This window comes from Hippocampus comes, unplaced genomic scaffold (genome assembly GCF_001891065.2).
Source record: "Hippocampus comes isolate QL1 unplaced genomic scaffold, H_comes_QL1_v1.1 scaffold159, whole genome shotgun sequence".
In the NCBI taxonomy this organism is placed as follows: Eukaryota; Metazoa; Chordata; class Actinopteri; order Syngnathiformes; family Syngnathidae; genus Hippocampus; species Hippocampus comes.
The window spans coordinates 1,757,310-1,771,120 of NW_017805742.1; the positions used below are offsets into that span (position 1 = coordinate 1,757,310).

A 13,811-nucleotide genomic window follows, 5' to 3' on the forward strand; every position below is an offset into this window, starting at 1 on the left:
AGGGGTATTTTTAATAGCTCTGTTGGATAGTACAAAGTATCCAATTTGAACATGCTGAATAGGTTTTAAAATCGGAAAAGAAACAGTAACCCACTCTCTGCGAGTGTCTCTTCTAAAAGTAACAGTATGAAATAGCCAATTTCGTTCGCACCCTTGTCCTTGCAATACCGATTGTGTCCAGTTGATGGCGGAGTTTTTCACCGCGTCAGACAAAACGAAGAAAAAAAAAGGGAAAAAAACCCCGCCGCACCGCAGATGCAGGCGAAGAAGACGCCGTAGCTGGACGATGCGACTAATCCACCAAATTACTCACTGTGGCAAGAGGAAGCCCGTTTAGCTTTTGGGAAGGCCTCACAAGGAATTGCGTGTCACTTCTGCGTATTGTCCGACGTTTTACATCGCCGAATCTGTTTTAGGTAAGACCGCTTGAACAGTGCTCATATGTTGATGTTTACAACCGTGCGGCGCTAAGCTAGCTTCCAGGCACAACACATCAAGTAGCCCCGAAGCTAACCGGCCTCGACCACTTGGCTAATTCACTTTGATCCTGTTTTAGTGACTCGCAAGGTTGAATCATGCCGCAGGTAGGTGATCGACCAGGGGAGCCCTTCGCCAATTGATGGATTTGTCAGGTCCAAGCGGCCGCAGAAAGCAAACTGAACCCGTCAATTCTTCACAGTGTACAGGGAAGTCGCTGTCGCGTTTATGCGTAACCAGGTCCTGAAGATATCTTTACAGTATATATATATATATATATATATATTGTGTGTGTGTGTGTGTGTGGAAAAGAATATTTTATAACCGAAACATATGCGTGTGTAAATTAAGCAAATGAATGAAGTCTCCAAATTCCACGCAATTGAGACCGGACTCTCATGCAGTGCAGCAAAACACAAATACATTCATTGACAACCAGCTGTACAATGTAATGCGCACAAATCGACATGAAACATACAAGTAAAAGCATAATGCAATTGCTTCAAAGAGAGAAAATCTTCTCCCGGCCAAACGCTCCGTCACCCAATCCACCACGGCACTTTGCATACAGGAGGCGCAGAGAGCAACATTGCCCCCTGTTGCACATGCACTTTGAAGCTTGTCTGTTAGTTGTTGAGAAAGGAGCAAAATATGGAAGTCTCCTTTGACTTTTACAAGTATCAATGACGCAATCGGAGCGTGCATGACAAGAGTCACCTTTGCGATATGCCGAGTGGGAAAACTTGTTTGCTTTCACTTGGCCAAGACTTTGCCTGGCGGCAAGCGACGCACATCCAGAAAGAGCGGTTCAAATATTTTTCTGCCACTTAACTTTTTTGGCAGCGGGATGCAATTCAGCTCCACGTTGGGAAGCTCTCATTCGCAGCAGTTCATGTATCGAGGTGTGAATAAAGGATAGTATCGAAGCTCGATAGATACTCACCTGGCATCGGTGCAACTGGAGCGACTTTGGACAAGATGCCATCGGATGTTTTACTTCCTGACCAAAAATTGACATGCCGTGCCGATTCCCTCGCCCGCTCCCCTGACGTCTATCATTTTCCCTCCTAGGTTCCCCCGGCCTGCTCTTCGGCCACTCACTATGGTGGACTACTACCAGATTCTCGGAGTACGGAGAGATGCGTCTGCAGATGACATCAAGAAATCGTTAGTTGATCACTTTTACACTTCTACGTGTGTAGTCTACCACTGTGCTTGTCAAATAAAGTGAAAAGGTTGGGACGTTTAGTGAAATGGTTCCATTGCAAAACATGCAAAGGCAAACCAATGTTTTGGACGACGCGCTTCAAGTAGGCACGGCTCGATATTAGAACCTATCGGTTGCAAAACTGTTGCCATATCGCTCGGTCGCATTTTCGCGACATTGGCTTCAAACAAATGGAAACATTTGGGTGGAAGCCCCTTAGATGGGAGTATCAGATCAAAGTAGGTTGTTCGCCGCACCGACTTTCATAAGCATGAAACATTGCGGGTCGAGGCCATTTCGAAGTGCGAATCCCCCGTGTCTGAAGTGCCCGGAGCCGCTCCCCAGAATGGTTTTCGCGATTCCCTTGGTGGAACGCACCGCGCCCGTCGGACCCTTTGCTTCAATGGCGACGTTGGAGTTCCTCGTAGCCAAGTAACAAAGGGGAGCCGTCTGATTGTGCCGCTTACCTTTCGCAGGTACAGAAAACTGGCCCTACGGTGGCACCCCGATAAGAACCCAGAAAACAAAGAAGAGGCCGAGAAGAAATTCAAGGAGCTCTCAGAGGCTTATGAGGTCCTGTCCGATGGTTTGTAACGTCCTGAAACTTGCCAATGTGTACATTGATCGACGTCATTGGTGTGCTCTGAACGGATCATAATTGTTTGCAAATTGGTGAGCCGCGGGGTGTTTGTTTGTTTTTTCTGCCCTATCAGTGAACAAGAGGAGCACGTATGATCTGTATGGCAAAGACGGACTGACGGGGGGTGCCCGCGGGCGAGGTAATGTGCGCAGTTGACACAAAAGGACCCCCAAAAAGGTGTCCCGCTCATCAAAAGTTCACTTTCACAAAAGCAAAGCGGAGCGAGTCCAACGCCCCCAGCGGAATTTGTTTTTGCATTTGAGTCGTTAACTCCACCCCCCCTCCCCCCCTCCCCAAGAATGTTGACAACAAATGGTTTGAATAAATGTGTTCCCAGGGAGTCACTTCCACAACGGAGATCATTTCCATGAAGGCTTCACATTCCGCAACCCGGAAGATGTGTTCAGGGAGTTCTTTGGAGGCAGGGACCCGTTCGCAGACCTTTTCGGTAAGGCCGTTTGTCTTTGGGTACAAAACCTGTCGACTCACTGACACCCGCCTCTTGCTCTTCAAGGTGCCGATCCATTTAGCGACGATCCTTTTTTTGGCAACGCCCGACGTCACCAAAGCCGGGCGAGTCGAAGTCGGACAGGGGGCTCATTTCTGGGGGGCTTTGTCGGTTTTCCTCCCTTTGGTGCTGGCTTCTCACCTTTCGATCCAGGTAAGAAACCAACACGAAAAGCGCAATGGAATTATAGCGAGGCTTTTTTTTAAATGTATGTTTTGTTTTTTTCCTCCCCCAAGGCTTTGGTTCGTTTGGCTCCATGAGCAGCATGGGTCACATGGGTCACATGGGTCACCTGGGTCACCTGACCACCATGGGCAGTCTGGGAGGCGGGGGCTTCACCTCTTTCTCCAGCAGCTCCTTTGGGGGAGGCGGCGGCGGAGGCATGGGTAACTTTCGATCTGTGTCCACCTCCACCAAAATCATCAATGGCAGGAAGATCACCACGAAAAGGTAAGCCGCTCAATCCCGTCTCGTGCCCTTCCTTTTTCTTGACATATCATCGCGGGGTCATGTCCGACAAACAAAAACGCGCGTTTTGATTACGCGGATTCCTCGGCGAACCAAAAATGGACCGCGGTGAAATCACCGCTGACCAAAGAGAACAGAAAGGCTCATTCGTCTTACTTGAGCAAAACACATCGGAACGCTTCCCGAGACTGACGAAACGAAAGTCGAGCGTTTTGGAAGGGATGCGCTTCGACACGTGGACGCAGCATTTTCGGAAAAAAATGGACGTGTTCTCCTTTTCTAGGACCGTCGAGAACGGTCAAGAGCGGGTCGAAGTGGAGGAGGACGGCCAGCTGAGGTCACTGACCATCAACGGCAAAGAGCAGCTGCTGCGACTGGAACACAAGTAATGAACCAAAAGTTACCTCAACACAAAGCTACCAACAAACTTGAGCTCGAAACGCGACGTCGGCGGCAACAAAAAGCAACAAAGAATTGTAATCATAATGTGACAGGTTTCTTTTTGGTTTTGGTTTTTGTTTGGATGTACGTACTCGAGTTGCGTTTCTTTCCGTTGACGGCCTCTTCCGCCAGACTTTGTTCTCTGACGCTTAACATCAGTGGATTGGGGCGGCGACGGCGTGCTTTGTCGCAGCGCTTCCCTCGTGAAACCGACCTTGAATTTTGGCTTAAGGTTGCTACGGACGCTTCAGGGTGTGGGACCGCAACATTACTCAGAGCCCTCTCTTCCAGTAGTTTATCTGGTGGCTCCTTGGGAGGTGTCACACGGCATTCCCAAAAAAAAAAAAAAAAAAAAAAGTCTGCTTTCCTTATAAATATGAGAAAAGGCTCAAATGGAAGAATATAATGTGGGTAGACAGCATCAATGCATCATCCCCTCTCTGTTTATTGCTGGTCTAACTTGTTCTTAATTTTTTTTTTTTTATGATTCCAACGCTGGTATATTGTCATTTGTATGTTTTGTTTATTTAATGATGCACGTATACCTGTTGAATGTTGAGTCTTAATGTTAAAGCTGCATTGTGATGCACAAATAACTTGAGTCATTCTATAAATTATGATGTATATGAATTCACAAGTTCAGTGTACTTTGTAAACCAATAAATTTCCGTTTCATTCCACTCTGTGGTCCCAAAGTTGTCTCTTTCCTCTCACGAAAACCATCGACGGCTTCATCGCAACCATTTTCGGAAGGATTCGTCGGTAGCTTGCTTTGATTTGGGGAGCGTGTCTTGCAGAGGGGACTCAAAAGGTGCTTGGTGCTTGAACGTTGCCCTCTTTAACACTCGCTTGAACAAGAATTGAAGAAACTATTGCTCTGAGGTGACTGCTGTCAGAAGTTGGTTTGTTACGTACGAGTCGGAAGTGGAGGAAACATCTTTGTGGTTTCGCTGGTTGTCCGAGGGAAGACGTCGCTCCAAAGTGGCCCGCCACACAAGAGCAGTTTTGACTCCTCTGCTCCAGCGCTCTTTTCCAAACAGGAGCGCCACGGTGCTGTCCTTGGTGCTGAAGGCAACTCTCCCTCCTCCCCCTCCCCACTCTCTGTCTCTCTCTCTCTCTCTCTCTCTCTCTCTCTCTCTCTCTCTCTCTCTCTCGCTCTCTCTCTCTCCCTCTCTGATCCGTTTAGCCGTTCTTACACGGGACTTCCCTTTTCCCTCCCTGTTTGTAGTTGTGTGGAGGTTTCCTCCTGTAGGCTCGAGAGACGCCTTCCTTGATGCCGGCCAGCCTGAACTGTTCAAGCTCGCCTTAACTTTGCAGCCGCAATGGGGATCTTCGGCACCGCGTCCCGTGGGCTCCATCGATCGACACGGTGTTGAAAATCCGAGCCAACTCGGGTGGCTGCTATGGTGGGACCTCCCGGAAGCAGCAGAGTTCGACTTCAAGAGTTATTCGGCAAAATCCATACAGGTCTGCTCCTCTCGAGTTTCTTTGATTCATGACAACGCGACTTTTCAGATCTTTCCTCGGAAACAATTTCTTACTTATGTAAATCCGATTTGAGCGGGGGGTGGGGTGGGGTGCGCAGCAGGGGCTATTTTGTTATTCCGGAACCGAAAATGTTTTTGAATGACTCCGAGATCCTTTTAGTCTGCGCTTTTTAAATTTGAGGCACTCAGGTGCATAATCTGGGGATAAGCCGCCGCGCGCCTAATCTCCTGACGATGAATTAGAAACAAACGCTCTAGATTTGAATTCTGGCTTCCGAATAAGATGCTTCCGACCTGGAAAATGTTTGAAGGGGTTGGAAAATGGCATACGCTTCAAAAAATCTTGCGCGTTGGTTTTGGATTGCATGCGGGTGCCTTGTTGATGTGTCTGCTGCTGGTGGCGTTTCGCCCCGCGGTACATTCTAAAGAAAATGCAACGGGTCAAGACAATCAAGAGATGTTCCGAGAAAAAAAAAAGTGTCTCCCCGCAGTCAAATATGGATGGATTTGGTACACTGAAAATGGCGTTGAATTTTATTTTGTCAAGTGGCTGCACGCATTAGAATCATCCATTTCGACGTATCGTCGACTTCGAAAAAAACGTATCTGGATCCAGACGATTTTAGTTTGCGCAACCGCTTGCCAAAATAAAATGCAGCCAATTCAACGCACGTTTTTTTTTTCTCGGTGTACTTTTAAACGTGTTCTCTTTTTCTAATATAGATTTTGGGTCGCTGATTATGTCACGTATTTCAAGAAAAGGCCCTCGGCATAGTCTAGTCATTGCACGGAGCCATTCACCGCTATACTGTAGTTCCCTTTGCAAATCGGAGTCGGTTTTACTTCAAATTGCACTTTACAGGCCACACTTGAAAAATGAAAGCCAATTGTTCACAACGGTCTTATATTTGCTGAAAATATTCTCTTTTCTTCAAGTCAGATTGCTCCATTCAAAACAAAAAAAACCTTTTTTTTCTGGGGGGGTGTCACCTCTCCAATGTCCGCAATACTCACGCGAGTATTAAAACTGTCAATGGTCGTTCAGCAGAGACCCACGTCTCGGAATGAGGATCTCAGCCATCAGTGAAATGATTTGGGATGGGGCGACCGAATCGAACTTTTTGGAGTGAGGTTGCAGTTTCGCATGCCGACATGGTCGTGTGTCCTCCGAGTGTCCCGAGAGAAGATAGACAGACTATAATTACCTCGGGCAGACTTGAGCTCAGGCAGACGAAGGCTAATGCCCCCGCGAGGATTTGTGCTAGCGCCTTATACAAATCAGATGAAGGTCCCGCTGTCAAAGGACATCCAATGGCAAAAGAAGCCCTCGCGGTCCAAACCACCCGACTGCTTTTCCGCAGAAGGGGAAAACCGAACAAAACCGAAAGGGTACCGTTGACTTTTTGTAGCGCGCTCATTTCAAGACGTTGAATTCCAGAACACGATGATGGTCCTGCCATTTCGAAATGCGTTGACATGGCCAAAAGGGTTTTCTATCTCCCATTCTTGTTGTTATGTGAATCCTCTTTGGAATTGAAAAAACATAACCAAAAAAACAACCACAACTTTGTTTTAATTTTACTCACTGAACGGAATGAGAAATGATCTGGGTGTGGATTTGGAATTGCTTCTTCTTCACATGTACAACGGTCTCGGGACCGCACTGTTGTTCTCGCCCAACCGAAAGGTTTCGGTCCAACAACTCAGCAAATTGTTTCGGGGCAAACGACGTGCTTGCTTTGTCTACAATTGTTTTGGGCTTCATTTTTTTGATTGGATTTTTTTTTTACAGCGAGGCATCACCGGAGCGTTTTTCGTTGGCGATTTTCAAAAGGTGCAAATCGTCTCGACGGCTTCACCTCGATCCTTAACACGATCTGTCGTGCGATTGGCCGTTTGCTGCGAAAGCGACCGTTCGGTGCGAACGGCAAAAAATCGAAATGCAACCGAGAGGGAAAGGGTCCAATGAAATTTGCCCTCTGTCCATTGTGTCGCCGCTCGACGGCGATCGCACTCGATGCGCTTCGCTGCGACGAGCCTAACTTTCCCTTTGCCCTTGTCGCAGCCATGGATGGAAGCGGAAGAAGTTGTCGTCTGTGAAAAGCCCTCGGCGGGCCCGGCCCACGTTTGCGGTCGTCCGCGGCGGTGAGCGCAAGCATGACGGACAAAGCGCTGTACGGTACGCCCAAAAGCGCCGGTCGGCCCCCGGCGGTGCCGGTGCTGCCCCCGGAGCCCATCGACATCATCCGCGTCAAGGCTCGCTCTCGGAGGGTCAGGCTCAACGTGGGAGGTCTGACCCACGAGGTCTTGTGGCGAACGCTGGACCGCCTGCCCAGGACCCGCCTGGGGCAGCTGCGGGACTGCAACACCCACGAGTCGCTGCTGGAGGTGTGCGACGACTACAGCCTCTCCGAGAACGAGTATTTCTTCGACCGCCACCCCGTGGCCTTCTCCTCCATTCTCAACTTCTACCGAACCGGCAAGCTGCACATGATGGAGGAGATGTGCGCCCTGTCTTTCGGCCAGGAGCTGGACTACTGGGGCATCGACGAGATCTACCTGGAGTCCTGCTGCCAGGCCCGCTACCACCAGAAGAAAGAGCAGATGAACGAGGAGCTGAGGAGGGAGGCGGAGACCCTGAGAGAAAAGGAAGGCGAGCGGGAGGAGGAGGAGCTGGGCTGCTGTCCTGACCAGAGGCAGAAGCTGTGGGATCTGCTGGAGAAACCCAGCTCTTCGGTGCCGGCAAAGGTAACGCCCGCCGCCGCCGCCGCCGCCCATTCCGGGCCTCGGTCGGGCTTTTTACTCACGAAAGCCGCTTCATGGACAGGCTCGCTATTTGCCGCGTTCCCGACGCTCATTTGGTCACCGGGTACGCTTGATATCGGCACATCGCGGCTGGGTAACCGGATCGCAAAACAGTCATTGCTCTCTATCCCCATTCGTCGCAAAACCAGTCTCCATGTTTTGACAAAATATTCACCGCATCCGCACCCAGAAGGGATGCCGCTGGCCGCGCTAGAATTTGCTGGGGAAGTGAAGCCGTGCCGTGTGGCCGCATGGCTCCGGAACCCTGTGCCTGCTTTTTGTCCGGTGGCCATCTGCCTTAACCAGTCCAAGCGAGGCGAAGGTAAAACAATTCCCAAAAAAAATCATCATAAAATAAGTTTCAACTGCATGTTAGGTGCGATATGAAACGCGAGTTAGCGGCACATGCGTAAGTTGAGCAACCAACCGGCTCATTTCTAAATATATGGCAGATCTATTTCCGAACGGTGGGGTCAGCAGGAGGGAAGCTTCTTAGGCCACTTCCTGTGTGTCACTCAGCTCCTCGCCAATAAGTGAGCCTGCTCTGAGCGTCAGAGTACAGCTGATTAGATGCAAGTATTAGGTGCGAGACACACACACACACACACACACACACACACACACACACACACACACACACACACACACGCACACCCAAGCGCACAGTTTTCGACACGACTCCTTCTACCAATTGTAAGTTTTCCAAGAACACCGATTAAATGCATGCACATGGTCTTCTTTCGGTCAGTCCGATGGGATTTAGCCGCTTTCAATGTCCCGATCAAGCCTTTGCTCTCCAACTTGATGTGTCTCGTCAACGGAGCCTCGCGTGAATTAGCGGGCAAAGTTTGGAGGTCGGATGGCCCCGCTGACACGACGCTATCCCGACAGCTACGGTGGCTTGGGTAAAATGTCATGTCAAAGGACACTGTGTATTGAAACAACAGGGAACTCCGAACCAGACCAGAGCGGCCGAGGGAGCTGATGGCTAGATAAAGAGGGGGGGGTGCTGTCGGCTCCCTCGGCCGCTCTGGTCTGGTTTGGAGTTCCCCGGCTTGGTTCTGCCTTTGGCTGCTGTCACGGGGTCACATTTAGCCAACCGCCACCGTGACTTTCAACGTCATTCACGGAGCGGTCGCATTCGGAGCAAGAAATATGATTCTTGGTGGAAATGACAAAAATAACTGTGGACGCCCGCTTTTCGCTGGGGATAGGGACTAGGGACCGGGCCGTCCCGTGGAAAATGAAAATCCAGCTGGCGTCGGCAGCCACGATAAACGCATTTACTTGATCGTTTTCAATCCCCTCAAAAATGTTGGATCAACTGCTACGAAGCATTTTTCATGAAAACTTTTCCAGAATTATTATTATTATTATTATTATTATTATTTTTTTGGTGCTGATGGTGTGTGAGCCAATGGGGATTGATTACACAGACATCAGTTATGACTCTGCTATGCTGGCGCCGGAGCCTATCACAGCCGGTTACACCCTCGACCGGTCTCCGGTCACTCGCACGGCCCATCAAGGGACAAACAACCATTCGTAGTCGTGAACGGATCCCACGCTGCCCGCGCACAAGTCAGGCGACGAGACCACTGCAGCCTCAGCGACTATCATCCTCATAATGCATATATGTAGATATATAACAATGCAACATGGCTGCCGAGATGGCTGTATTTGATTATTTTTTTGATACATTTTTGATTCGTATTTGAAGAAAAAAAAAAAAACGCGACACACCGCAGCCGCAAAATTTGAAGGGCGGCGTGGCGAGGGATCACCGTATGATGGACACGGTGTTCCAGAGCCACCTCGGCAAGGGCCATTTTCTTCTCCTCGCGATCCATTGTGCCGTCAACGTTATTCGAAACGCCAGTCACGACGCCCGGTTGAATGAAGGCGCGTTCTGAGAGGTGGCGGAGAGTCGGCGCCACACCAATGATAGCACAAGCAACATGAGCTCGTCGCCGTCCGATGAAAAGCCACGGTACTTGGCGCTCCAATATCGACATGGGAAGTTAATGATTTGCACAGCGCCGATCCATTTTAGCGCCACTCCGCCGCTTGCCAATCACGTCTCGCTGCAGAATTCAACTCTTGTCGCGTTGGTACCCATCTTCCGCCGTCAGATTGAAGGTGAGGTTACGCAAGTGTTGTTGTTTTGACCACCAAAGTGTTGCGCTTCGTCCATTTTTGCCATTTCAGGCTTCATCCGGCGCCACTCGAGGTCGTCGGTGGTCACGCCTCAACTTGGTGACCATCTTTTCACTTGATAAGCTGAAGGTCAAGTACTGCGCGGACGGAGTTGAGTCTGACTCTGGCTCATCCGATCGCCGCCGGTGCGAATAGACCGGCCGCCAGGCTTTTGCAAAGCAACCCTCACGTCCGGCGGGAGGCACGCAAATCTCTTCAGCAAAACGCTCAATGCATGCGTTTTCCTCACAGAGTCCCTGTTTTTGGAAAGAAGGGTTTTCTGTCGAAAGCCGTTCGGTCATACACGCGCCATGTTTGATTCTTCCCGTCGGCGGGGGAAAGAATGAGTAACCACTTCTAACAGCTTTCTATCCTCGCTATAGATAGCAAGACAATCCTATTACAATTATCCAGAAATGTCCGAGCAAAGGCTGCGCTGAGAGACTGCGCCCGCCCGCGCCAGCTTATGGCGCCTCACCCTTCCAGCTGGAGTTCATTTGAACAGCGCGTCGTTTATGCTTCGGAGCTCATTTCCATACCGTTTATTCTTATTCGCTTGTGGAATCACCCGACTCTGTTTTCACGACGAATACTTCTTTGATGTGGCGAGGTTACGTTCATGAGGACAGGCAGATAACTGTCGATCCCAAAGGGGGAGGGGAAAAAAAACGGTTGAAAAGAGCAAATGGAAGAGAGACAGGACACAGACGGACACGTTGGAAGGCCCGCAACTTGTATTTTTAATCCGTTCACTTGGAATGAAATACCGGTTGGGGACGGTTAAAGGTTACGTTTGTGTTTATCAGACCACCGTCGGTGGTCTGTTACGCTTTCAGCGAGTTTTGGGACAACGTTGGGATATGAAAAGAAATCAGAATGGCTCTATCGGCCTGCATTTTCTAGGTTCTATTTATTTGAACGGAGTTTGACTCAGCAAACAAACAAACAAAAAGCTTCCTTCGGTTCTTATTTTCATCTTGCCCATTTAAAATCAATTCCGTGTTCATTTCCTTCCGATTCCCGAATGCAGAATTGAATCGTCATTCGATTCATCTGGCTCATTTGGACATTTTTGTCATTGGCATCTCAATCTTAGCAGATAATTGCCAGTTGGACTTGACTTTGGAGTCAGCCAATCCTCCACGAAGCGTTTCCAGTTGGTCCGGATTGCCGCTGCTCACCTCTCGACGGGTACTCGCGAGAGGAAGCGCATACCGTAACTCCTCCTCTGGCATCCCTTCACTGGCTACTATTTGTTTTCCAAGGTGGAAACTGCCCGGGCCCGAGCTTCCCTCTCGGAGCTCCCTGCCCGGCTGCCTCTCGCTAGGAGAGTTACAAAGCGGCGGCTCCGAGGGGACGGCGCCTTTTCCGTGGCCGCTCCCGCTCTTTGGAAGGAACGTTCTAGGCCAGCCCCCTCGCCTGCCCCTCTCTCAAACTCGTCCTTTTTATTCAATACACTTTGATTTGGTAAAATGGATTTCTTGAAAAGGAAATGCTGTTGTGTGCGAACCAAAGCAAACTAACATCGGGTCTCCCCCCCCCCCCGGTCTTTCAGATCCTGGCGATGATCTCCATCCTCTTCATCGTTATTTCCACCATTTCCTTGTCACTCAACACCTTGCCGGAGCTGCAGGTCGTGGATGAATTTGGCCAGTTTAACGACAACCCGAGCCTGGCCCACGTGGAGGCGGTGTGCATCGCCTGGTTCACCATGGAGTACCTGTTGCGCCTGCTGTCGGCGCCCAACAAGTGGAATTTCCTCAAAGCGCCGCTGAACATCATCGATTTGCTGGCCATACTGCCTTACTACGTGACTCTGTGCCTCACCGAGTCCAACAAGAACGTCATGCAGTTCCAGAACGTGCGGCGCGTGGTCCAAATTTTCCGCATCATGAGGATTCTGAGGATCCTGAAATTGGCCAGGCACTCCACGGGGCTGCAGTCTCTGGGCTTCACCTTGCGCAGAAGCTACAACGAATTGGGCCTGTTAATTCTCTTCCTGGCCATGGGCATCATGATCTTCTCCAGTTTGGTCTTCTTTGCCGAGAAAGACGAGGATTCCACCAAGTTCACCAGCATCCCCGCCTCGTTCTGGTGGGCTACCATCACCATGACCACCGTGGGATACGGAGACATCTACCCTCAAACCTTGCTGGGCAAGATCGTCGGCGGGCTCTGCTGCATCGCCGGCGTCTTGGTCATCGCCCTCCCCATCCCCATCATCGTCAACAACTTCTCCGAGTTCTATCGCGAGCAGAAGAGGCAGGAGAAGGCCATCAAGAGGAGGGAGGCCCTGGAACGAGCCAAGCGAAGCGGAAGTATCGTTTCCATCAGTCCCAAAGGGGCTTTTGCGCGAAACATGGAACTCACGGACGTGCTGATCGAAAAGAGGGACGACGCCAAGTGTCCGGCCGACAACCACTTATCGCCGAGCCGCTGGAGCTACCACAAGCGCTACTCCAACGCAGATTTGGGCAGCCCCGGCCAGTCCAAAGGCCCGGCCGCCTACCGGGAAGTGGCTCGAGTCGGCTCGCCCGACTGTCCCCCGCCCTTGACCCACAAAGGCGGCCCTCAACCCCTCGGAGCCAAGGCGTCGGAATGTGCCCATGACAAGGCCGCGCCGGCAAAACTCATCGAAGAGGAGCAGGAGGTGAATGCATCGCCCCCCGCCCCGATCCAAGAAACGGCCGAGGATTTTTCGGCAGAAAGCCGAGAAAAAGGTTCGCGGGTTCCCGGTGTCGGAGGTCGACAAAGCGGCACCGCTCGACAGCTCTGCGCTCCCCCTCCCTTGGATCTGAGTCGCATCGGCGCCGCGGAGCTAAACCGGAGCGCTGACGGCAGCCGCAGCTCCTCGGCAGATGGCAGCGGGCTGCAAAAGACCACCGACCGCAAGCTCAGCCCCGGACGGCAAGAGACGAAGTCGCCTCGGCTGCCGTCGCCGTCCCGATCCATTGGTCCCGGCGACTCTCCGGGGGAAGGCGAGGGCTCGGCGGCCAAGAGATTAGGAGAGGGTGAAGGGCAGCTCACGGGCTTAAGCCACCAGGGGAAGAATCACACGGAGAGCTCCGCCGTCGGCTCGGGCGGCCGCTCCGGCCCCCCGGGGAAGGCCAACCTCCTCAACTGTTCTCAGGAGCTGCTAACTCTGGACGGAGGGGCAAGGGAGGCGCCATCGCAGGGCGGTGACAGACAAGAAAACCACATACCGCTTGCGAGTCTGTCGCCCTCCCATGAAACCAGCATGTGAGCCCCGATTCCACCCGAGCGCTCGGCCTCCTGAAACCGACCATCATCCGCTCGCTCTTTGGACAGGGATGAACTTGCGTCCCGTCCCTCAAGACGCGACCACGAAGGCCCATTGCCTGATGGAGTTGTATCTCTGGATGCGAGGGGCGTCGCTCACCCAAGACACGCTTCTCTTTCATTTGACGCCGAGAATCCCCATCGACCGGCGATGACTCGCGTGAGCGAACACAACCTTGAGCAAAAACTTGAAGACATTTTTCAAAAACGGTGTCTTTTGCAATACGGCAAAATCTAGGCCAGGGGTGCCCGCGGACTGGTCCCGAGTCGATCGCCAGGGCT

At 51.2% G+C, this 13,811-nt stretch overlaps 2 protein-coding genes across 2 annotated transcripts; both read left to right on the plus strand.

The window, feature by feature from the left end:
* The first annotated feature begins 233 nt into the window (after positions 1–233).
* On the plus strand, positions 234–4,421 carry LOC109524186 (dnaJ homolog subfamily B member 6-like). The gene is made up of 8 exons (XM_019883860.1): positions 234–416; positions 1,549–1,644; positions 2,161–2,270; positions 2,398–2,463; positions 2,662–2,772; positions 2,839–2,985; positions 3,069–3,282; positions 3,584–4,421. Exons 2-8 carry the CDS (start codon positions 1,580–1,582, stop codon positions 3,687–3,689), a joined length of 819 nt encoding a protein of 272 aa, XP_019739419.1. The 5' UTR covers positions 234–416; positions 1,549–1,579; the 3' UTR covers positions 3,690–4,421.
* Positions 4,422–4,923: 502 nt separating this feature from the next.
* On the plus strand, positions 4,924–13,811 carry LOC109524056 (potassium voltage-gated channel subfamily B member 2-like). Its single transcript, XM_019883623.1, has 3 exons — positions 4,924–5,208; positions 7,294–7,976; positions 11,785–13,811. The coding sequence occupies exons 2-3, from the start codon at positions 7,386–7,388 to the stop codon at positions 13,471–13,473; spliced, it is 2,280 nt and encodes a 759-aa protein (XP_019739182.1). The 5' UTR covers positions 4,924–5,208; positions 7,294–7,385; the 3' UTR covers positions 13,474–13,811.